Source organism: Acipenser ruthenus, chromosome 21, assembly GCF_902713425.1.
Source record: "Acipenser ruthenus chromosome 21, fAciRut3.2 maternal haplotype, whole genome shotgun sequence".
In the NCBI taxonomy this organism is placed as follows: domain Eukaryota; kingdom Metazoa; phylum Chordata; class Actinopteri; order Acipenseriformes; family Acipenseridae; genus Acipenser; species Acipenser ruthenus.
This window is the reverse complement of record NC_081209.1, coordinates 20,278,844-20,305,933: the sequence shown is the minus strand read 5'-3', so window position 1 is coordinate 20,305,933 and position 27,090 is coordinate 20,278,844. Positions and strand designations below refer to the sequence as shown.

The following is a 27,090-nucleotide window of genomic DNA, read 5'->3' as shown; positions in this document are numbered from 1 at the left end:
GCCAAGTATAAAGCCAGTTACTCAATAGATCAGTACAATCCTGATCTACTGCGGCTTTCGGAGTTCAACTTTTAACCTCATTACATAACAGAGAGATTCGGTTTCTTCACTCTGGGATACGTCAAGGTTCACTTGTAATGATTCCAAAGATCACTCCACCCCATCAGACACTGTTAAAACATCTGGAAATATCCAATTAGCCACACAAAAATATAGTAATTCAAAATCGACCAAGCAGGAAATGCACATAATCAAATTTGATGTTCCAATACAGGGGAATGAATTGCCTTTGATTGGCCGAAAGATTGAAGGTTTGTTCAATTGGGCAACAACAGAGAATTTAATTTAAAACAAATACCGTAGCCCAGCGGTCCAGATAAGCTGCGTACCTGCTGTTTTTACAATTTACGCATTTACTGTTTTTACGCATTAAAAAATCAGAAATACGCACTAAACTTAAATTTAATGCATAAAAATATGCACAGCAATTTTGCTGCACAGTTTGTCTGCCTCCCACAAAATTTCCACTAACAACTACATCCCCCAGAGAATACAATGTCTTCAGTTACTAGGAAACTGAAACAAGAAAAATCAACCCAACAAACATTATCCAATCTCTGGCTAGCCCTGTTGTTTTTGCAGCCAATCACAGGAAGACTAAGACAAATTCAAAGCTACACAGGCTGAAGCGTAAATACAAGCGTGTACAGTAGTTCAAAGAAACATTGCAGTTAAAATGGTAGGCTCTTTTTTAATGCCTACCCCTTTACCATTAAAGATTGTACAGTGCTTATCGAGATTACTCACGACTTAAAGGTAATGTTGCATTTTACCCCCTGAAAATACATTTTACTCTCTCAGTGTTAAAATTAGAGGGTAAAAGTTACTCCCAGACCCAAAACCTTATCTGGAGCACTGCTGTAGCCTGCTGTGCAACACACTCATGGTCCTCATTTAAAAACTGTGGGCCCTTATGGGCTGATCGTGTCCATCACTCTGTCCCTGTGTCACACTCTACATGGTGAGCACAATAACTGCCTTGATTCTGATCATCAAACTTATATCATACACTGCTACCCTCCTATAGATGGTTCAGACTGTATTTGGCTATATAAACTCATTTTCATACAACTTCTTTAACATTTTTAGATTATTACAGGATTATGAGGACCCTCTGTATGTGTGTTGGTTTTAAACTTCATCAGTTTGTTTACATTCCCTGGAAGTATTTTAAGCGGTGGGGACGAGACAGGGGGAAAAAATGTGTTAACCAGGCAAACTTTTAGGGTTAAAACAGCCTTGTTACAGAAGAACTTATTACATACTGCATCGAACAATAGGGTAGTGTTTCCTGGTGAAACTGGAGTGTACTTGAAACCCATCGTTTTCTCTAGCAGGAACTTCAAAGAGGTTAATAAGCCCTCTTTGATTGGACCGAGAGAAAATGAGAAAACCTGGAGCCGAACCCTGAGCGCAGGGACAGGCACTAGTTATGACAAACAGTCCAACACATCCAAATACAGCACTGACAACACTGATTGATAAGACTATTGGTATACGTGATCAGGATTGTGATTTCCTTATCTGGGTGAAGATCCGACTAGAAACTATTTTTATGGGCAAATTCAAACAAAACTACTGTAGAGTGCCACTTACTGTAAGGACTTGTTAATAACATGTTCTATTTCATTCTTACTAGACACATGCCTACCTTAGCATATATGTGAAACATACAAGGCATTCTTAATTGAAAACACATGTACACCACCACTCTGGAAATGAGGAAATGAAAGTATTGGCTACTCTGTATGACATGTAATAATATCAATTGATCATATGTGATGAACTTTCACAAGATGACATTTGAATGAGATTTGTTATTTGAATGCTTTTCAACAATAAGAAAAAAGTATTCTTCATTTTCTCAAATATTAATAAAATGAGAACTGATTTCTAACCTGGCTCCAAAGCCAAGACAATTATTTATATAAAGCCAGGAAATAAATGAGTTCACATTTTAATATTATTTGAGAAATGTATTCAGAAATTGTTCTTATCTTAAAGAAAAACATTTCACAGGAGTCGCATGGAGAAGGCATAGAGGGAGGGAGGGAGTAGCAGCGTGTGGTCGTGAAGCTGAAAACTACTTTTAGGGAATGTACACAAACTAGACAGCCAACAAGACATGCTGATGAAGTTTAGCAAGGAAAAACTCACCCAGGAATTTAGTATAAAGCTAAACACGATTGTGACAACTTCTATAAAATATAACAGAAATCATGAAACGATTATAAAATAAAGAAGGTTTAATGCACTTGTTAGTTTCAAGAGAGAGGATTATAATATTCCATCTTGAAGAACTTTAATAGCCCCCACAAGGGCTCATTTTCCAATCTGACTCCAGAGGAGATTAGGGAGCTGGACACAGATGTTCATGGATTTTGAGCTCATTTTCCAAGAAAAACATGTTTCTTGTAACTACTACAGCTTATGACGACAAACGGAATTATTTGATATCTTTTCAGTTGAAAATGCCTGCTACTGACAGCTCTTACTCACTGTATTATACACACACACACACACACACACACACACACACACACACACACTTTGGATGGTCTAGCCAGTGTTATATCTACGGCAGGCTCCTTCTGAACTCAGGCGAAATCAAAAATATTAATAAATCACAGTATGTGTACCGTAATTGCAATGACAGTCACTCAGAATAATTGCAATCATCATAAAAAAGGGTATAGTAAAAAAATAAGATAATTCAATTTGAAGCTTCTTACTAATTCAATGAAGCACAACGAACGGCTGCAGTCAAGGTAAAATGTACCAGAATACTGTATTAGCTGTTAGTCCTTTGATAGCATCAGCATTCAATTTGAATTAAATGAGCAGCATCTACTGTATGACTGGACTATACAGATAATGAACTGCTGCCATAAACTGGAGTGAATATGAACCTTACAGGTACCCTCTTTCTATTTGTTGCAACCCCGAAATATAACTTGGTAGCGACTGAATATCCTGCTGTACAGTAGCTAACAAGTTATCTGTGGTGTTCTCATGTTCCCTTCCCATTACACAAAAGGTATTGATTAACAACTTAACAATTCCTGTTTCACCCAGACCTGACTGAAACTGAGAAATCACTGTTTTCAACCCAATTCTTCTCCAATTATTTCAGTTTATTACATAGAGTCTTTTTTTTCTGTTGTTGCCAATGATTTTTCTCCCCAATTTAGAATTGCCAGTTGTGTTATTATTATTAATCCCGGTTCACCACTGCAACTCCCCGGTGACTCTGGAAATGGCAGCTGACACACGCGTCCTCCGAAAAGTGTTCCTGCCAAGCCGTCTTTTTCATTCGTACTGCGGATCCACAGCGAAGCCATGAGGCACATAGTGCCGTAGGACAACACAGATCTGAATGGCTCCACTGCAGACCCCTATCAGCCACAGGGGTCATTGATGTGCAGTGAACCATGGATTGCCCTGCCGTCCTAAGCCCTCCCTACCCGGGCGGCGCATCTTGCACTCCATGCGGAGCGCCTTTACTGGATGCGCCACTCGGGAGCCCCCTAATGAGTCATTTCTGTAAAACAAACTGCCCACTGAAATGTGTCAAAATCGCTTGTGGTCTGAAATCTGTGAGCACTTGCAAGACTACAGATTAAAGACTAAAGACTATTCAACACTGTACTGTAAATGTCTTGTTAGGGAAAATGCCAAGTTCTGCATTAGAAAACAAATAATGCATTGTTTGGATCATTAAAAAAAAATAAAAATCGACCCCCTTCTGTGCAAAAAGTGGATGCGCATGCTTCCAATACCTGTGGATCCAAGGCTTGCATGAGGAGATGAAGGCGGTGTGGCTTTCATGACTCAACAAGATCCTGCAACACGTCGCTTCAATATGAAACTATCCGCGCACCTCGGGAGCAGGGGTTTCAGATCTCCCTTTTGAAATGTTGTGCATTGACACAAATACAAATCGCACACAGCGCACATTTTGCTAAAGGTCTATATTTATGTACTGTACCTTTAATACTGGATACTCCTCTGTATATTACCACCCTTCACTTAGCAAAGATGATCCAGTTTCATAGTTCTAACCTTCCTTTGTGTGATTGAATGCCCTTGGGTAGTTCCACTTTTACAAAGAATGCCGTCAGCATAACAATATAACTGTTGAATCCAAGGCAAAAACAGTTAAATAAACATGTAAAAGATAAAGTTTGTTGTGCACGCGTATTCATAAATATTAAGCATAAGTGCCAATTTGTGTATGTTTAAAAGCATGTTCAAAAGGAGAGCTGCACAAACTAATTTCATTATTTTGTATTGATCTCTCCACTGCAAGCAAGGCTGAGGACACCCAGGGAAGGGTCAGTGGTGTTTAGAAATACTAACAGAAACATAACAAAAAGTCACTGACCAACGTTTTCAGTGTCTTCAGCCAGTGGTGTTTATTGGGATAATTCACCATTACATTTGAACCAGCCTCTTTGGAGAGCAGCAATGGTCTCAACTGGAATTGCAGTTTAGCACAATCAGTACTATTGACCGTCACTTGGGTGCAATCACCGGCCTGCTGCACTGAGAATAATCGCTTCATACAGCTCTGGTAGACATGCCTACATTGCACTCCAATGAAAGCTGTAATTTTATAAGAGCTGCAGACAATCACACTTAACGTTATTAACTGTAAAATGATTTCCTGGTAGCCTGCTTTTGCTGGAAACCATACACCTCTTTAACAGCTCTGGCACTGAAAAAAAAAAAAGAAATCGAAAGAAAGAAGTAAAGAGTGGCAGCTTAAATGTAGAGAGAGCTCTGGCATCGTGGCATGCCAACACAAAATGCCCCCTTTATCTGGCCAAAATCTGGCAACAGTGCAATTACAAAGCTATTCATAATAAAACAAACATTTAGTGCAATAATAGGCTATTTATACAGAGAGTTTACGGTATTCAGGATAATCAATTACCATAAATCGGTGGTTTTGAAAAGCTGATTAAAATAAGAAGCCTGTTCTCAGATTGTGATTGAAGGACTCATTTTAATACCATTCCTGGAAAGCAATTTACTATTAAATTCTATTCCTATTACCTAGAAAGTTCTATCAAAAAGTGCTTCAAAATTATGTTTAAAAGTGCAACTTGATTCACTCTATTGTATTTCTGCAAGTACATTAGACTGCTTCTGACCTGCTCAACATTAGGATCACTGACAGTGAGCTAGAGACAATCTGAAGATCTCCACTAACCAACACCAGCCCCAGCCCCAAAAGCCACTGTGGCAGCTATGAAGGAGTGACTCCATGGCTGGTATTCCAGTACGTTATTGAAAAGTAACCCAAGGATAACAAGTTCTAAGTTTCTTATCAAATTTACTGGGCTAATCTTCTGAGTGGACTTTTGATTGAATGACTTGGTATAAAAGTAGAAGCTACTAAGCTATATACCCAAGGTATTTTTGTGACAGTATTATTGACTACAGTGTGTTGTTTTCTTTGAGTTTGAGATCTTCTGTCTTCACCACCCTTGGATTTCCTGACTCAATTACCGTGCCAAGCATGTGATACGTTTAAGCGACCTGTTTGCGATGCTCTGATAACTGCAGACAGCGTTGCACCGATGGCTTTTATTATTGACCTCTTACATTGTTTGACATTTTAGTTTTTATACCCCAAGAGCGAAGAATCTACTGACAATTTATTTAGGTTATTGAATCCAGCAGACCACTCTGTCACAGTACAGTCTGCGTCATCAGGAATACTAGGTCACAAAATGTCTATCAAGCTTGTGCTTGCATTGTAATATGACTGGCTGTAGGTGGGTCCAACATATTCATGTGGATTGAGTAAGACTCATGAGCTAATCTTCTATGCACTTAATAATACTGTATACAACACTGTCAATTCCTAAACCACTGACACATTACAGAACCACTCAAAGCAACTACAGTATCACAACACAGTTATGAGTGGAGACATTACACTATGGTGTCCCATTACTATATTATATTCACACAGCATTATGACAGCAAAATTATTATTCCAGCCAAGACATACCGTCACAAAGTGTTCCTGTTGGGAATAAAATCAGAATTTAAGTATTTCCTAGGCAACATGTATTACTAGAACAGAAAGAAAAACAACCTTTCCTGCAGATTGACAGGTTTATTTAATGTAAAGTGATTTGGGCCAGAAAATGCTCCTAAAGACCTTTGGGATACTTTACAGAAAAGATATGTTCCATGTCCTTGTCTGTAGAAAGTGGTTATCTATTTATTTAACGTGTGAATCTCTTTACTATGTACTGGAAACTACTTAATGTCAATATGATGTGTCTGGGGGAAAAAAAAAAAAAATCATTCTATCAAATAACAACTTGAAACATCTCCCAATGTCCTCTGGAGATCTCACAAAACTCACAAGGGGGGGGGGGGGGGGGGGGTGTTGGTAGGGTGGGGGGGGGGGGGGGTTGGGATCGACCTTGCTGTAAGTTCCTGAAGGACAGACAGCTCCCAGAACATCATTCAAAGTAAAAAAAATGATTTTCTTTGACTGGTACGCCTAGTTTAGATTCTGAGGAAAGAGAGAAACCAGATGCTCAATTTCTAAAGCTGCAATAGAAGCTCGGGGCACCTCATTGCATCGTGCTAAGAATAGAGTTGAATTAAGGGAGCAGTCTATCTTTATCTCTCTCAGATTAATGGACAAAGTTTGTAGTACTGTAAGGAGACGCAGCTTTCCAGTTGTAAACGCAAGGGGAAGCAGGTATAAAACTGAAGTTTACTGGACCCATCTTCTACACATATTAACCATTCTAAAACGACAGTACCGAGGAACCAGATTGGAAACATAAATATATCTTCAGCATAGACACAGATAATATAGATGGGCGTCTTTCCACTCTGAATACAGTACTGTATACCTGTACAACATTGTGCATGCCCTGATTTAGAGCTAGGGCATTGACTCAGTACAACTAAAGTATATGCTGAATGAATACAAACACTAGAAACAAATAACCTCAGCTACCAGTTTGCAGTATGCAAAAAAAAAACAAAAAAAAACAACATCATTCAGCTTACCACTCTTAATTATTATTATTATTTGGTTATTTATCAGACGCCTTTATCCAAGGCGACTTACAGAGACTAGGGTGTGTGAACTATGCATCAGCTGCAGAGTCACTTACAACTACGTCTCACCCGAAAGACGGAGCACAAGGAGGTTAAGTGACTTGCTCAGGGTCACACAATGAGTCAGTGGCTCAGGTGGGATTTGAACCGGGGATCTACTGGTTACAAGCCCTTTTCTTAAATCACTGGACCACACAGCCTCTGGGTCTTCTACCTAATTTTTATTGGGAGCGGCCACTTAGTGTAATGATTCACACATACAGTGTACACATACATTATGTTACAATTTACCTGTGGTGTGCACAAAAAAAAGTAAAGCGTCCCACAGCGAGCAGACAATGAACATGTACGGCACGATGTAGTACCTGCAGACAGGAGGATAAAGTCGAAAAGGAGGAGTACAGTAATCTCACTTGCAGAACTTGCTATGGAGGTGCCAATTTCAGAAGTCATAAAGCTGCTCCCCATGACATGGAAAGTGTACAGCGTCGCAGTCTATCTGCTGTCATTATGGTTTATGAATACAGATGTCTGAATAAGTCACTCTATAACAAAGAAAGGCTACTCCTAAAACTAAAAACACACGCCTGGTGATACTCCTTTGGAGAACATGACTTAAGATTCAGGACAACCTACATTATTGGTTAAGTGTTACAGTATAAAAGTAATTTGAGGATTCTGCTTTCACCCTATCCCCCTGCTGTGCTTTGTTTTTAGAAGATCAAGCTGTTCTCCAGTTACTCCAGTTCCTGTGTCTCCTGTCAGTTGCTGGGTCCAATCAAGCATACAGGATAAAAGTAAACAAACATATTACTGTTCTGTACAGTATGTAACAAATATCCCTTCTAACGATAAGATATCAGAGGCAACAGCAACTATTTTTGTTCAAGTGACGCTGCATTGTCCAATAGCTATCTAAGGGTTTAAAGGGTACATAAGGACCTTTTTATTTTACTGTGTTACATGTTCCCATGTGTTGCTACAACTGTTTATGTAAGGTGTGTGTATTGTTTTAATATTTTTTTTTTTGTATATTTTGATCACTTTTTTAAACTTTTAAATTGCATTCCCTGCCTCAAGATGGCTTCCCATGTACCCGCATGGACCTCTCAGAACTACATTTCCCCTTTATCCTCCTGTTCACATATTTATCTGAAATGGATTTACCAGTGAGCAGGAGGATGATGGGAAATGTAGTTCTGATAGGTCCATGCAGGTACATGGGATGCCATCTTGAGGCAAAGTAAAAGTTTAAAAAAGTGGTAAAAATGTAAAAAATAAATAACAGTTGTAGCAACACATGGGAACATGTAACACAATAAAATAAAAAGGTCCTTATGTACCCTTTAATAATACAGTGTGTTAACTTATCACAAAAGGTGTTCATTAAACTTACTTAACTCAATGGTAGCCTTCACTAGCCCAACCAGTTACAAGTCACTACTAGTCCAACCAGTATTCACTCAAGGACTTCAGTTAATTAGCAACCAAACCAAGTTTATCAATGTTATGACCAGTTCTCTAGAAATAGAAAAGGTAAAAAAGGACAACACTGCTGCAGGCAGACTGCTTCAGGAAGAAGGCGAGGGAACTGAACTTGATACAGCACTGTGAACTCGTCTGTCTTTTAATAAACTGAGTCAGTCCAGCCAGGGCTTCAAAAGAGGTGGAGTTGAGAAGAGAAGGGCTTTCAAACACATTCCTAGAGGGCCTGTTTCAAAGTACAGTATGCACACTTCCACTAGGTTAATGGTCATAGGGTGTTCTCTTCACAAAATTATGTCATACTGTCATATTGAGAACCAGCGCTTGAATGTCAGGGTGCGCTGAAAGAGGCACACAACACGCTGCAGTGTTTACACAAAACACATTCGTTTACCTGTATCCAGTGCTGTCCCTATCGCAGCGATAGATTTATAAACATTTCCTGAACTTTTGTGTATTTTTTAATTCACACATCATAGGTCACCTGGGGATTACATTTCTCAACTCAACATGCGCAAGGAGAAAGCACATTTCTAAGTTCTGTTTTGTTTCTTTTCTTTTTAAATCGATCTCGCTGTCAGCACAAGCCATGTTTGTACAGAATAAAGCTGAAGTGACACTTTATATCTTAGACAAGAATGACACATTTAGCTTCTTGTTAGTGGTGTCTGCCAACATCTATGGAGATGATGAAAGCTTTGTGCCACTGCATCATGTAGGTTTGCACAAAAAAATGGTTGATTGGGTGATTGCACTAACCTTCAGTTTCAATAGTCTACAAGCTTATTTACTGTGTGTTACAACCCTATTTTTGCAACTGACTATTTTAAAAATCCAATTAGTATTAAGAGTTCAATATATTAAGGGATCATCAACAGCACATTGACCATATATGAACCCTAAGCACACAATAAATGGAAGAAGAAAGCAAACATAGGTTTAAAAATTAAGACATTTTTATATAAAGTGTACTCCATGTGACCTGAAGTGCTTTGGACTTTCCTTTACAGCAGCATCAGTGAATACTGCTTCTGATTTAGTCTTTTGTTTGTGAATTGAGTGTGTCCCGTTATCACAGGACAACAGGATTTGGAATCCCACTGAAAAAGTGAATGACAGAGAGATTCCAACTGTCATATAGTGTAAGGCATTACAGTACATAACATGGCTAACAGTGATTCAATTAACCAAGTCATTGTTGAACCTGGTTTCTATTTAGATATTACTGATCACAATCAAATCCAACTTTATTTTTTATTATGTATACAAGCCAAAACTGGGGTTACAAGATATACATGATTTTGCTTCCCTGTATAGTACTTCAACTGGGTTAATGTAGTGTAGCTGTACAAATCTGGAATTAAATGCACATCTGTTAAATTGATGTCAGATTGGTTCAACAATTCTACACATTTTTAAGTGCAACAGGGAATGTAAAAGAATCCTTTCTTGAATACAAAGGACATTTTAGGGGACGCATTTTGATTTGTACTATGAGCAAATGTCAAATATCATATGAAAACCAATGAAGGAAAATTAACCAAAAGCAAGGTCTGGGGGTGCAGAAACACAGCCGTCTATATCAGCTCCATCAGCTGCTGACAATCAATTTGTATTAGTTTTAAAAAACTTAAACACAGCACAGTCCATTTTATTGAAGTTGCACTGTCTTCCTGTGGGGAATTGAAACCAGATGCGATTCAGCTCTGGTGATACTGAAGAGCTGGAATTTAAAAAAAATTGAGATAAAGGCTGCCAGGGCAACACCCATTCATTACACATGCATTACAGTTACACTGCAAGCGCTATTTATACAACTGGCCTCTCCCTGTATCATTATGTCCTGTATACAGTAAGCGCGCGCACACACACACGCACACTGCAACTGTGACGTCATGCTGCACTGTAAACAGTAGGCTTTCTCTTTAACTGCAAGTCAGTGAAGTGCAGTGGATTTATATCATCAGAGAGCTATTCCTTCCATTTTCACTGTTCAAAACAGTTTATATAAATGTGGCATGGGAGAATATATGCAAAACCAGAAACAATGCAGCCCACATCTGTAGATGAGAAATGAAAGCCTTTGCCAGCACCCATGATTATTTGTTAAGTACTGTAATGAGAGTTCATAATGCTGTGCCAGCAAGGCAGCACAGACAGCAGTCGCTATAGAAATTATTCTCTGGCCATAATGTATTTTTTTGCTATTGCCTTTATGATAATTCTGTGCAGCCTGTAACTCTACCCAAATTGGATATTCATCACTTGATTCCAATCCCAGTAGTATTTCGGGAGTTAAAATAAAACCCTGCAAATATATATACATACACATGGACCAAAAAAAAAAACAACAACCCCTTATGCTTGTGCATATTGAATGCACATATGGAAGTTATAACTTATATAGCTTGTTTCAAGTGTAGAAACCTGCTTAGTTGAGTAGAGCGTAGGATAATTCATTGTTATATATTATTGTACAGTAAGCTCACAACAGTTTTAGATGTAGGTCTCCCACTGCGTTTTCTAAGGCAAATTCATTCGTTTTCAAAAAGTTATAAAAGCCATTATATTGCTCAGAACGCAGGCAGAGACAGCATAGCAGCAGGGGCAGGGGGGCGTGGCCCCTGTGTGTGTGCCTTTATTTACAGCAAGACGTTACAATATGCAACACATTAAAGTAAATTAATATCCCAGGAGTAAAGAATACATTGTGTAGGCCTTACATACACAGTGAATTAACCACAAAACAAAGGATGCCAAACAGCAGTACAAGTTAAACATTGTTTTGTTTATTCCCAAAATAAATAGTACATAAAGTTGAAACCATATTTTATTTATTTTTTCATTCCTTGCCATTGCCGTTTCTTCACAGTAAACAGTGGCCATAGACACGTTTTCATAAAGTAATAACATGAGGTTTACTTGTGCCTTTTTGTAGCTGAACAAGCAAACGAAAACTGAAATTTAAGTTTAAACACTTCAAATAAAACAAACATGGAAATGGCGTTGTAAAATGAAGGGGGGGAAAAAATCAGTTTTGGATCTTGTTTATTACATTCCACATAACAGAAAGTTGCAACAAAAAATACATACAATAACTCGAAAACCGGGCTGTTTTGGTTAAAACCCTAAAACCCCGGTTTATAAATCACTCTGCTGTCTGTATGCTGGCATGTCAGTAGTCTTGTGTTGCACTCTACTGAATCATACCAGCATATCGTTTTACATTCACAATAGATACAACACTGTTTACAGCACACAGTGGTATCTCAATGCACAATACTTACAAAGCAAAGTAATCACAAACCCATGTGTTTTTTTTTGTTAAATAGTATGTTAAGTAAAAATAGCAGTTCATCCATTGTTGACACACAACCAAAGTGAGTGAATGTCTATAGAAAGTTTAATCACAATTGCAGTGCCAGTTCTCTTGATCCCTCTGCAAATGTAAATGTGGCATTCAGTCCATACGTATGAGCACCTCCCCTATATACCCTGAGGGGCAATAAATAATAAGCAGGCAAGCTGTTCTTTAATTGAATTCGACTAGAGAAGTATTCAGGTGTTGTATCAAAACTGAAACATGTGAATACACTGTGCCATAAAGCAAAGGAATGGGTAGATGCAAGCCAAAGAATACAGTACAACAGGTCTGGAGAATGTAAATGCCGTTTTAAATAACCAATAATGCATTCATCATATTTATTTATATGTTACATCTGTTTGTGCGCAATTTAACAAGCCCCTTGATGCTGTTAATGTTAACAGACACCTGGCTTTAAAAAGGGCCCTTTGCGAAGGCTTACAATACTGCAGAACAGTCTGTGTAGGTACTCAAAAAGCTGGAAATTTAACGTAATAAAGACATTTGAATACTTATTTAAACCCACATGGTCCTTGCATTGAACTGAACAGCGTTCATAGTGGTGCCTGATTGGCAAATTGCAGGTCTCATAAAGGTTCAGTGCTAAGCTCTTTGTGCTGCTGGGCCAACAAATGGATTGGAGTGAAGCTGCAATTCCAAACACGATGCCACGGGCAGACCACTGTACTGTGATTGAACCCCAGGGAGAGAATATGCGATACCGGAGGGCCAGACAGTACAGTACATGGCTCTGTAAGGTAGTATGAGAAGACACCTGAACGTAGAGGTCAGAAGGTCTATGAACAGCACTCCGTTAAAAGAGATGTGCCACCTTTTTAAAACCAGCAAAGGTTTTAGTTATGCTGGTTACGAGCCATTTTAATTTGCAAGTGGGGCACTAGAGATGTTGGAAACACTCAATCCCAGCGGTAACATGGTCTACAGCACGTCACACAAATTGATAAACCTTACAGTACAACCTGCATTTACTATAGCGGGATTGATATTTGCAGTTGCTGTATCATGTTATCAGAACGTTTTGACAATTGGCAGTATCATCTCAGCTACTGCAAATCATTCACAAAGACAACAGGGATGAACATACAGCAAGACTTTTTTTATTAGCCCATTGGATAAATCCACATGTTTTGCACCGTTTTTTTTTTAAAAACACTTTGAGATGCGATACCAAAGCCTTGTTTCCATCTGCCACCGGGATCAAGCTAAAAGGGATTTGAAATCTCTGACAGTACAGGTTTGGATTACAGACTGACACTTCCAGACGCCCCGATAAAGGAATTCACAGAATGATCGAAGGGCACTGGAGGCTGGATACGAGTCGTACTGCAGACAAAACGGAAGAAAGAAAATGTAGGCAGAACACAGGGCTGTGAATTAATTGTTCTAGAGAAATATCGGAGTTACTGTAGCTGAATTACCATAAATTTTGAAATAGCAGTTATAAAGTACAGACAATCTTTGCTTGATAGCCGGTTGCCAATTGGACTGTAAATTGCAGATAGAACCTGCAGTATCCCCAGTTTGATATTAGAAGGGCCAGAGAGTTTTACAGGCTAGTTTCATGGTGCAGACTGAAATAAGCTGGTCTAAATCAGACCTTTTAGAGGTCTTTAATTGATTACCTGCTGAATTAGATACAGGAAACCATAGCGAAACAGTTTCTCTTAACTAGTAGATGAGACTTGCTGGTACGTGTGAATTTCAATGAAAAGTAGTTATAAAACAAATATCTTCCCAAAAATATATGCTTACATTACAAGTCTGCACAATCCCCAATAGAAACCATTTTTTTCTGCTTTCCAAAAATCAGTCAACACATTCTTGCAATAGTAATAATATATTCCTTCAGTTGCAGAAACATTTTGATTTGTGTTATTTTGTCCCAAGCTTGCTCAGAGGCTCTGTAAGGAATCTGCACCGAGGCTGTCCTTGTATCGACACAAAGACTGCTGGACGTGGGAGTTCTACTGCACTCGGACACAAGAGGAGCCTTGTTTCCAGAGAACTCTCCCCTGTTCTCGCTGCTCCGCCACGGGACACACACACACACACACACACACACAACACAACTAACATCCCCAGTCTAAGGCACAATCGCTCTTGTCCAGGTATTATTATAATAATAATAATAATTTTATTTTTATTTTCACAAAGCGCTTTACATAGGTAGGCTGTGAACTGTGCAATATATGCAGAGTCACTTACAATAGGACATTGATTTAACATATTATTCGCAGGATGGAGCACAAGGAGGTTAAGTGACTTGCTCAGGGTGGGATTTTAACCGGTGACCTTCTGGTTACAAGCCCTGGACTTTAACCACTGGACCACACTGTCTCCTATAAATGTCAGCACTGTCGATGCACGTACAACTCTCATGCACATTCCACCTTCCCAGAACCCCCAGCCCCCTTATCCAGCAAACAAAAGAGAACATCAAAATGAAAAGCAGCTGTTTATCTCACATGCTTTCAAAAAAAATGTTTATATTCACTTAGGATGCCCCAGATTTTGACATGAGCTTGTAAAGAACCATGAATAATCCTAAGAAAGATTTAATTCCACTGAAACACACCACCAGTCCAGCATCATTGGTCTTTTTTTTTTTTTTTTTAATTGCCAAATCCTCTTAATTTAAAAGGAAGCTTCACTTCCGTACAACAATAACTGTAAAAGAACAGAGGTCATCTTCTTGGATACAACATAGCAGGCATGACCAAATTGCTAAATACCTCCCAATAAATAAATGCTTATCCTTGCACACAAACCAATTTGTCTGTTACAGTAGTTTGTGATGCCCTGTTTATTGGTGCCAGCTCAGGTTATGCATACATAGAGCTCCTCAGTGCAGCATTTCTGAAAAAGAGACTGCTACACTGCAATGGACACGTGGTGCTGGTTTAAGATATTTACAGCAGACACAGAGCTCCTGTGTCAGATGGAAGGCTGTGGAGAATTTATGAATTGCTGACAGGTCTTGGGAAGGAAGGAGGGGAGTGGGGGTGTAAATACCAGGAGCACTGCAGCTGCCACTTCCCTGGCTACGAGTGCAGCCGCCCGGGGTTACAGCCCATCTGAAGAGGAAGAGGAAAACTCCAGAGGGGCACAAGGACATGGAGGAGACTCGGGCGATGTGAAGGAGCTTTGCAAACTGGAAGGTGATACTTCAGATTTCTTTTTTCCTTATTTTATCTAGAATTTATGGAATCATAGAGCTTTTACAATATTATATTTTTTAAGATGTCATCTTGAGTAGGGTGAAAATCAGCTTGTTATCTTACAGCACTCAATACTATATTTTTTAGTTCAGCAAGAATAAATACACACTATACATCTGACATATTTTCCATATAACACAAGCTATCTGCTACAAAGAAATTACAGATAGTTGCATCACATCAATACCAAAATGTAGATTTTTAAATAGTGCGAGCTGACAAGATTATATTTGACCCCTCAAAATGCACCTTAAAAGGGTGGCGTGACAAAGTTGTAACTCCGTGTTCTGGAACACACTTGCTTTAATATCTACACTGGAAACCTGGGGATGATAGGATACAGATGTGTGCTAGATACAGGAAGTGCTAGGGTTAACGCAACCACTATTCCAGCTAAAAAACAACATGAGCATTTTCTTTTCTTGTTTCTTGTAGAATCGAGTTCAACTGTTCAAGATGACCTTGTTTTTTAAACAGTTCACTACTGGTAATTGTCTGCATTTACAAAGCACTTGTAAAGATACACCTCTGAACCAAACCAACACCTGATAACTGAGAAGTGTTGTTGACACTACAGAGAAAAACCAAATACAGAATACTGTAGTACAACTGCACTGCATCCATTTGGACACATGAAACAGTGAGCTGTGAGAAACAGTATAAATGGATGGCCCATTGATCGTCACAGTCTGTGTCTTTTGATTTCGAGGTTTCTATAGTAAAAGCAAAAGCAAAAAAAGACAAATGATGTGAACATGAAGCTTCTAAATATTAAAAAGGTGTTTAATCCGGTTAAACAGACCCTTTTTGTTTTGTTTTTTCTTCACTGAGAAATTCAAACTTTTATGAAAATCAGTCCCATAGTTCATGTCCAATAAATATACTGGGTTTAGTTTTCTAATACATGCCGTAAAGTTTGAGCCTTGTCTCTTTTCTGCAGATCTGCTTCAGTGCTGTGCCTGTTACAGATTTTAAGCAGTGCCTCTGGACAGCTGGTTATCACTACACTATCTCTGGCTGTTTTTTGTTTTTCTTCACAGATCTGCAAAGTTTACCTTGGAGCGCTGCCCACGTTTAATTCCTCAATTATTTACAAATCGGAGTGCCTGGACTGGAACCTGCTTTACAATTCATTTCTCTGTGAAATCCAGGTTTACATTTGGCTCCTGCCAAAAGTGAGGGGGGGGGAATCAACAAGAAATTGATCAAAAATTGTAATTTTCTATTTGCATTTGAAGCGCACCCAGTCCCTTGTGACTTTTCAAGCTGTCCGAGACACTTCGCCAACACCTTATAATTGCCTAACATGGGCAGTAAAGGTGTAAATCTACATTTGATAGATTAAAGCTTTCCAATAACAGGTTATTTATTAGCGTTGTGGTGACAGTTATCCTCTTCCTGCGCAGCTCATAAGAGGGTCAGGGTTACAGGAAAGAAAGGGGGAGGGCGGAATCCTTGAATTGACAGTGTTTATTAAGATTAAACGATTTCAAGGGTGAACTTTGATAAAGGCAAGAGTGAAAGCAGGTACAGTAGGGGACAAAATCTGCTGTAGCAAACTGGAAATAAATGGGAAGGAAATGAAAGGGAGCGTACAGATTAACAAAGAAGAGTGGAAACAAATACTTCCAACCCTATTATATCCTCCATATGGAAGGTCTCAGCACAGATGGGAGGGAGACTAGAGGGCTCAAACATTCAGCCCGCAACACACACACACACACACACACATGCATTTAGAAATGCCTGGGGGCTCCCAAGTGGCGCATCCAGTAAAGGCACTTTGCGTGGAGTGCAGGATGCGCCCTACAGCCTTGGGATGGCAGTTTCGAATCCAGGCTATGTCATTGCCGACCGTTCCTAGTGGGCGGCGCACTATTGGCCAAGCGCCACCCGGGTCGGGAGGAATTAGGTCGGAGGACAATTCATAGTTCACCGTGCACCAGCGACCCCTGTGGCTGATAGGGTGCCTGCGGGTCTGCAGTGGTGCCATTTAGATCTGTGGTGTCATCCGGCATTATGGGTCTGGTGGCTGCGCTGTGGATCTGCAGTGCGAAAAATGACGGATTGGCAGGAACACGTTTCGGAGGACGTGTGTTTCAGCCTCCGTTTCCCGAGTCGCTGGGGGGTTGCAGCAGTGAACCGGGATAAAAATAATTGGGCATTCCAAATTGGGGAGAAAACTGGGGTAAAAACCATTGGCAATGACTAAATTTAAAAAAAAGAAAATTAATACCTTCATTGGGGCAGGCAAGGTAGAATCGCAAGATCAAGGAATCTAACTTCTCTTAGGTTAAACAAAGTTTATTTTAGTTTACTGTTACAGGTCCAGAGTTTAGGAGGACAACGCATTTACTCATATCTATTGGAATCGTACTAACGCTCTTGTTTGTCAACCTACTATGACTAAGTACATTTGCTGTAGTAATATTTGCATGTTATTAGCTTGACAAAAATATAGAAGCAAGTTAACTTTGTTCAGTGAAGTGTTTGATGAGTGTGTCTGTACTGACCTCATGACTGAATTGCACTACACTTGCAGCACTGATAAAAAGGGAACAGGTAAACACAAGCCCTGGAATACACAGACAATACAGAAGGAAAAAGACACTTGTTGCATAGTATATAAACTGACGGCTTTAAATACTGCATGTTTTTCAAATAGAAATCACACTTTGACAGAAATGACAGCTCCAATTTGGAGGAACGACATGGATTCAGGTTTGCATTTACATTTGTGTGCGTTGTTTCTTCCAGGACACTGGAGGTGTAACGATTCACTGTGTATCGATTTACATGCGTTTCTTTACAGGATGTATTGTATCACAATAGAGTATATCGTTTGTATTGTGAGGATACAAGACCACAAGCTCATTGTAGTTCACCAAATGATTCTGAATTAAGCGTGTTTTAGTAAATTTTTGTCTTCATCATTAGTCCATCATTAAAATGATCATTTGATCATGTAATGCATCAAATAAAAATGGTACTATAAATTTTTTTTATTAGAATTACTGTATAAAATCTAGACAGATTACACAAAAAAAAAAAAAGTAAAAAAAGTTTGCAAGCTTAGCAAACAGAATTCATTACAATTTTTCTGTTTAGGATCCAAATGACCCAGCTGGCTTGTGGAGTTCATTCCTAGCCAACCCACTGCATGTCTTACAATTAACTGAAACACAGTCGACTAAAAGGGAACACCACTTTGAAATGTATCTGACGGTTATTTGAAATAAAACAATACAGAGAATCTAAATTCCTAGTGGGGACATTGATGCCAGATTTTACTGCAATGTTTTATTTGTGATACAGTTATTTGTCTAGAACATAAAGCACACATTAGCAATAAATAAATAAATAAATAAATAAATAAAATGGGTTTGCAAAAAGTCTTGACTAGAAATGTAGCTGAAATGTTTGTCAAAGAATATTAGTTCATTTTACTTTAAATATGACTACTGTACATGTTTGAGGAGCATGGAAAGATCATTACAAAACTACTGGAAATAGCATTTTTGAACAAACCAAAACGACACACTAAAACACAGTTTCAACAACTAGTGCTTTCAGTATTTTTAGTGTTTGCTTAACTGGTAGAATTACTTTACTGAATGAAAATCAACTTTCCAAGCTTAGACACACCTGGGCTACTGTAGCTAAATAGATGAAACTAGGAACTACAACACTGTCTCAGTTTTCAGGCTAGAATCCCATTCAAATCCTCATCCGGAAGCACATAATGAGGAGTTTGCAATACAGACTTGGAGTAGTGCTTGCCAGACTCTTGCGGAGAGTATTTTAAACACAAGCTGAAAATTGCATTGTAAATGTCTTTGCTTGACGTGATCGTGTCTCTCTAATGTTCAGTGATGGTGTGCCGATGGTGTGAATGTGATCACAGACCTATGCAGTAAATAAATAGTTTTTTATTAGTACTCAAAGACTCGGAATTTAAATGTACCAATGACAGCATTATAGACACTGAATTACATTTCCACCTGCGTTATGAAACCCGTTTGTAAAACTCAATCTCACCTCGTGCCAATATCAAACTGGGGCTGCTGCCGGTTTCATCTGCAGTCTACAATCCAGTCTGCAGCCAGACATTACAGAAGAGTCAAAGATCACCTGTACGCTTCAAATGTGTGTATAACTTCTGCTTTATAAATGAAATCACCAACCTCCAATATCAATACAAATATTAAAAGTATATTTTATTTCACATCCCTCGCTCTGCCTACATGGTTTTTTGGGTTTTTTTTTTCTGCAGTCTGAGATTAAGTTATTCGGGTAAGGTTTCCAACAGCTGGATTCTAAAATATGACTATTTATTTTCTAAAAGTTTTGTGGTTTGATATCCATTCTTCAAGTCACACAGGGAACTCATATCCTGCACTTGAAGCGCCGGAAGTCAAGTTGATTTAATGCTGCAGTGTTACAGTTGTGTTTCTTCACCGACCCCAGAGAAAGAGGCCAGGGTCAGCAGAGACTGTGTATGAAAGGGAAGGGGGGCGCCCCCGATATCAAGACAACGACTTCCCCTACTGGAGGTCTCACTGAAGATTTTGAAAGAAAAAGAAAGAAAGAAAGAAAGAAAGAAAGAAAGAAAGAAAGAAAGAAAGAAAGAACGAACAAACGAACAGCTGCAGAGTATACAGTTGCTTTCCAAGTGAGATTCAAAGCCAGCCACAGAGACTCGTGCCAACTGCAGTGCTCATCTCCTCACTCTGAGAGCCAGATCGCAGCGTACTCAGCAGATTTGAAGAGGATTCCTGTCTCTTTCCAACTGCATTTGAATCAGAGAAATGGGAAGGACTGCGGTCAAGAGAGACACTCAAGGGAAGGCATGAACAGTTTACTAAAAGTTAGTTGCTGTAGTGTTTAATTTTGTTTCTGCTAGATTTAGTTTTCTCAATCAAATGTGCAGAGGAGGAACATGATGATACAAGTTTTCAGGGAGTTTTAAGAAGAGACAGTTGCTAGTTTACTGCATGTTGTTTGTATTCGAGAGATTATTTAAGGAGATGTTAATGAGGAATTGTCCTGATATTGAAGATGACTTCAATTGCTGTCAACTGGAGCACACCATGAATGTCTTTTTACTGGCATACAGTACGACTTCTTATTGAGGTAAAACTAAAAGAACCCAAGTCAAGGAGTGGAGCACAGTTGCATTTGGGACATTTGGAAGCTACTAATTTGGCACTTTTCCCAGATTGCCCTGAACAATGTGTCCAGTTGGTATGACCTCTCTCTGGGGAACTCCCTTTCAAATACAGCCGACCATCTGTTCCAGAGGAGGCTGGGCTGAAGGCCAGCTGGTACTGCAGAGAGAGAGAGAGAGAGAGAGAGAGAGAGAGAGAGAGAGAGAGAGAGAGAGAGAGAGAGACTTGCATACTGCCATCAGGAGGAAGATGTCAATATTTGCTGATTTCGACTGTTTGGTGACAACTGCTGCTGTGTCATGTGGTCTATTTTTATCTTTCCTATTTCAAAATACAGCAGAAGTATATTGTGGTGCTGCCCTTTTCAAAGAAGCACTATTTTTACCGGTATTTAACCCCACTGTCTCTAAACCTAGTACAGTACTTTTTGCATTGAAGCACCTTCGTTTAAAAGCAGTATTGGGTCCAGACTGGAGAAACAATACAGTAGTTTGTGCAAGTGCTCAGCCAGGTATCAAGAAACCAAATCCAATGATTATCAGTTAATAAAATACCCTACCAGATTTTGGTCTGGGTGTATGTACTAAATGCAGGCGGGTGTTTTAAATCCCTACCTTAAAGAGCCACCTGGACAGTACCTGTATACTACCTTGTTTTTTATATTCACTACATACATCATATTCTGTTTCAGTCAACAAATCCTAGTGACTTTAACACTCACAGGTGTAAAGCATCCCTGTGGCCTTAGTACAGCTCTTAGACATAATCTCAAAGCATTCTAGTGGAGATACATTAGTGAGAAATACCACCTACAACAACTATTGATATTCCTTACATCCACTGGGGGAGTGTTGCAGGGGGACAGGCTACTGGTTACACTGTGGTGTACCAGCTGTTCTGTATTGAGCCCACAGGATTGCTTTAAAACTTTAAGGTTTTAAAAAAGTGACCAGGATGTGATGACTGAACCAGAAAATGATATACAAAGTGAATCTAAACAACAAGAATGCATGAATTGAATAGACACAGCCAACTCACTCAAGTTCCAAATTCTCACACATGACTACATGTAGAATGTGACAAAACACTGAACACAGCCATGTGTGTCTGAACAAATCAGAATCATGCTACAATGCAATTAGCATTCTCCAAAAACAGTGCGTTTCCTATTTCAGCCATTACAGGTGTAGATCTCCCCAGCTACATGCAGGCCAAAATAAGCAACTTAAACCAAGATGCTATGCTAACATAACTTCATGTTTATTTATTTATTTATTGCATTTATATAGTGCTTTTTATACAAAAGTATCACAAAGCACTATACAGTACATAGCAGAAAAAAAGAACAAACCACAATACATTTGTATAGCATGTCACACATGCAACTGCCACAGTCAGACCATTTAAATAACAGTATACATAATAATACAAAAAGCAGCAATTTTAAAGTTACATTAAAACCCACTAAGATAAGAAAGCCATTTTATAAAAGTGAGTTTTTAGTCTTGTCTTGAGAACTGTAACAGCTTCCCTGACAAACGAAGGCAGAGCATTCCATAATTTAGGAGCTCTACAAGAAAAAGCCCTACCTCCCATGTTGCTTTTGTTGACCCTAGGAATAACCAGCAGCCCAGCATCCTGTGATCTCAGAGTGCGGTTTGAAAGATACGGGGTCAGTAACGCCTGCAAATATCTAGGTGCTAATCCATTCAGGGCCTTGTAAGTTAACAGCAAAATCTTAAAATCAATTCTATACTGCACAGGGAGCCAGTGTAAAGAGGCCAAAACAGTGGTAAAATGTTTTTAGTCAGAATTAGTCAGAGTTCAGTGCTGTTGGGGTCTGTGACATTGGCTACAAGTTGGGGAATGAGTTCAGGCCACTGGTTTACTGAGATCTCTGCACAGGCGATGCAGCCACGCACTAGGAGGCTGAACTGGGCCTGTACGTTTCTGTGCCCAAGGTTTGCAGCACATAGTTTTTGACTTCCCTTCGTGCGTTGGCGTCGATGGCGAGCCATCTCTGCTGGTAATGTGTTTTGCGCTAGAATTCCACATGGTACAGGGAAATGGAAACAATGAATGTGAAAAACTAAACTGTAATTCATTTATCCCATAATATAATTACCTGTTTATTATATCAAACAGGTTAAATTCACTGCATTTTGACTACTGAATTTTCCATAACTGACTTCTCAACCAAAAGGTAAGAATGTGGATCCAACAGTGTCTCTGAACTAATTGATTGCACAGAACTGATTTAACATTTTACATTTCCTGATCGATTGGACAAATGCTTCAGACTACACCTATAGAAAACAACTATTGTACCTTTTAAATGTTTTTTTTTCTTTACCTACAAGTGAAAAAGCAGAGATCAAATATAGATATATTTTTTTTACCAAGCCAAAATTGAGACTCAGGGCTCCGAGCTGAAAGGCTGTGTCATCTAACCGCCTCAGTAGGCCATGCATGTCTCATAGGACAGTGCTCCCCAAGCTAGGGGCTGGGAGCCCCCAGGGGGCCATATGATGGTTTCAGGGGACCACACAACATTCTCCACCAAGCAACCCTGAAACCTGACAAAGCAAACGTCAAAATGATCTGAATTTGTAACTCTTTGCTATTACACATTTCACAAATGAAAGAAATGGAGAGACAATCAAAGTTAATAAGTATGCCGAAGATGCTCCACTCATGGGACATTAAATATTGATTAATTGGGAAAGGGTCCTCAGATATGATGTCAGAGGTCTAATGTCATGGGGCGAGGAGGACTGCAAGAAAAGCTGGGAAACTCCTGTCATAGGAGATGTTTTTCGAGCCTGTAGAACTTACCCATTTCAGGATCAAACACCTTGTCATACTAAAGGGAGTTTGCTAATAAACATACAGTATTACATCATGCTGTTCCCTGTTTCCTCTCCTTTATGACTGCTGGCTTAAAAGAAAACAGTACTTGAGCATCATTCTAAATCTGTAACAGGAAATAGTTTATATTTTTAAAATAACCTAAAAAACAGTGCCTCCCCACCAACCCCAATCCAGCCCCTATACAATGCTGTATCTGTTCTGAGGAAATGTTGTCTCTACAAGCAGTGTATTATATTGAAAAAGCAGCATGCAATACACAAGGGAGTCCTTACCGTGATGCAAAAGGGAATTAACCCAGACGTACTGGGGTGTGGGCTTTTGATTAAGTGCCTGCAGTGCCAAGACCACACAGAATCTCAGAACAGCAGAACACTTGAACAGTAAATTGCTTTGACAAGAGTCTCTTACTTCTCACAAAAGACAACAGGCTGGTTTCACAGGAAATACAATCAAAGTGCCCTTGCTCTGCTGCTTTGTCTACGGAAAAGGGATTGGAAAGACATTGCACGGGTGGTTTGGAATTGAACATGTGCACCCAGACGCAGAATGCAACGCTCAGGTGCTGCCATTACACTAACTGTAAGGAGGCTAGGCCTCAGGTTTCCGAAGTATATCTTTCCAATAGGCCTAACATAACCAAAAGTGCGGTTTCATTTAAAAAGATAATTATTATTATTATTATTATTATTATTATTATTATTATTATTATTATTATTATTATTATTATTATTTTATTTTATTTTTTTACTGAATCTTGTTTTGAAAGATTCTTCTAAAAATAAAACATGAAGAAAGCGGAGCTGTTTTGGAGCTGGCAAGTATTATAGCCGTCTGAGAAAGGATATCTGCAATTTCCTGTTCCAAAAAGAATTCCTGGTTTAACTTTAATTGTAGCCTACAGACAAAAGCTAGAATACTGACTGTAACTGCACATCAGTGCCCTGTGCAGGAATGAAAAAAAACAAAACCCATTCCATATTTTACTGGGGGCTTAATTAGGTTTGTCATCGAAAATATATGATTTTCATGAATTAAAAAAGATACAATGCGATTTATTTAGGGAAAACAAATAGTACCTGGAATGGCTCAAACTGCTCTGTACATGGAAATGTACATTTGTGTGCAGACATGCAATGAACATTAGGTCTGATTTTGGTTCAATTGTTAAACACAATCTACTCTGCACTGTGAGAGTACAGCAATACTGTAACTGGAAGTACAGTTTAAATGGCACCATGATGCGCTGACTTCAGCTGCAACCTGGTCAATGTTGTTTAAACCATGGTTAGAGCGCTGGCTTTATTAGAGACGATATTTCCATCACAAAACCCTCACTCACTCATAAAACCCACTGTGCAAATACACGCATAAGTACAGACATCCACCTTGCACACAGAGAGAGAGAGAGAGTTAGAGAGAGAGAGGAGAGGAGAGGAGAGGAGAGAGGTGGGATGCTCAACCCCTTCATTATTTTAAATGACTTAAAAACCTGAAGAAACATTTACAAAAAATCTGCATTACGATATATTACAATACACTATCTCTCTGTACACTCGGTATGGCCAGAGCTCCATTGTGTTACTCTATGTTAACATTACTCCTTAAAGCAACAGACATGGGTTAGGGTTAGGTTAATGCAACACGTCTTTCCCATAGAATCTGAGCATGTAAATTCCAATAGCATTTGTAACAACAAACAAGTTTCTACATGGATGAATCTGAACTACGATTGGAAATCTAATTCTGTTCCAGTTAAAATAAAAGGCAAGAGAAAATCTACACCCGCTTAGAAAAACACCAGAATCCTCCTACTTAACAAACACAGAGTGCTCAGTGAAACAGAGACCCACTCTGCCCTTACCCACTCAAAAACTAACATTCCCACTTGCCGCTAGTCTACTTGAACGTGGCGATTAATCAGTAATGGAGAGATATCCAATCTCGCTGTACAAACAAGCATGGCTGGTATAGAGTTATAATACCACTCTATTGTGCAAATTGGTTGAAGTTTAACCCAAGCACTTAAGTATAAACAGTTCAAAGCGCCCAGAGTGGCATTCCTGAAAGAGCTTAGTCAAAAAGAGTAACTGAAAACACAAATTAGAAATCAGGAGGCTACCTGTTGTGGGTTTCTACCAGATTTCAGCAAAGTATTCAACAAAAAAAAAAAAAAAAGATGTGAGCCAGCCTTTTACTCGCTGTGCAGGTTGTTTAGCTGTAAACAAAAGTGCTTGGCACTACCCCTATAAAACCCTTCTGTGTTATTAAATCTATTACCTTTTAATTTAGAACAGTTTCTATTGAAGTTAGATGGGCAATACCCGGACCTATTTTGACTCAAAATGCAGTAGTTGAGATAATATTTTACTCCCAGAGACACCAAACTAAGACACATCTTGAAGCAAAAACAAAAAGATAATGGACTAAAAACGTGCAATAAAATACACAACAAAAAAACAAAAGCTATATTTTTTTAGGCCTCCAAGAAAGCCAAGACCAGTTTGTTTACCATTATTTGCAATCATGGAAATAACTGCAACTCAAAAGAGAGAGTCAAGTGGACAATCGTTTTGGCTAGTGCCTTCTTCACTCTAATGTCAACTTGACTTTCGTATAGTCTTACCTTCGGATTCTGACTGAGCGTTTTAAAGTTACGGATGACAACTAACTCACTCACTAATGCTCCATTTCCTTAAACCTGTGTCACACAGGTACACAATGAAGATTACCAAGCTATGCAAAACAGAGTAAAACAATACAATTCTTACCTCCAGGACAGGCCCGGCCCCCAGAATGATCTGCTCCACCCCACTGGCGAATCCCTTCTGGCTTAAGGCAGTGAGGTGGTGGATGAGGAAGTTGGTGCTCTGCGTCTTGCCGGAGCCACTCTCCCCAGAGATGACAATGCACTGGTTATTCCTCTGCTGCAGCATGGCGTGGTAGGCCACATCAGCCACGGCGTAGATGTGAGGCTCCAGCTTACCCAGCTGGTGGTTGTCGTACATCTTGACATACTTGGGGTTGTAGATGGGCAGGAACTTGAAGGGGTTGATGACGATGAGGATGCTGCCCACGTAGGTATAGATCTTCTCCTGCTTGAAGCGGCTGCGCAGGTTGTCCAGGAGGGTCTTCTCGTTGAGGTCGGGAAGGTTGCAGAGATCGTCGTAGTCCTTCTGTTGGGGTTGAGGGAGGAAGCCCCTCTCCACCATCCTCCGCCGTTCCTCAGTGACTCGCAGCCACATCTGCAGGTTGCCGTAATGGATGGAACCGTCCAGGTTCTTCTCGCGCAGAAGGAACCGGTAGTCCTCCCCGCTGAAGCGGTTCTCCAGCGCCATCCGGGGCCACAGCATCATACGCTGGACCGGGCAGTCCGTGGGGTTGAGGATCCATTCCTCCCCTCCAAACTCCTTGACCTCCGCCAGCACATAGCATTTTGTCTTGTCCAGTTGGAGCTTATTTATGAGGTGGTCTATGACCTCTGCGGCCGTAGTGCTCTTGCGGGCCGACACGGGGCAGTAGATGGTGCCCTCAGCTATGGTCCCGGGGTAGATCCGCAGGGTGAACTCTGAGTCCTCAAAGCGTCGTCTCCCCCCAACATCATGCACATTCATATTGGAGCAGCAGTTCCCATCAGCAATCGCAGCACATCCTTCGAAAGGGCACCAGGAAACTGCTTCAAGACATTACAACTGCAAAGGAAGAACAGCAAAAAAAATCAATTTACAATTAGAAGATGCAGCATTTGCACAAGGCTGTATAGAAGTGTGCATTTCCCAACCTCTATTGGATTGATTTTTCTGGTGCT

At 39.6% G+C, this 27,090-nt stretch overlaps 1 protein-coding gene across 10 annotated transcripts in view; it reads right to left on the bottom strand.

Annotated features, from left to right (window-relative positions):
- Window positions 1-27,090, bottom strand: part of LOC117428103 (unconventional myosin-IXAa-like) — a 167,117-nt gene that overhangs the window by 100,738 nt on the left and 39,289 nt on the right. For all 10 annotated transcript variants that reach the window (XM_058994964.1, XM_058994969.1, XM_058994972.1 and 7 more), the window contains exon 2: window positions 26,054-26,974. In XM_058994964.1, coding sequence (XP_058850947.1) covers window positions 26,054-26,896 — 843 coding nt within the window. In that variant the 5' untranslated portion in view covers window positions 26,897-26,974. The remainder of the gene's footprint in view (window positions 1-26,053; window positions 26,975-27,090) is intronic.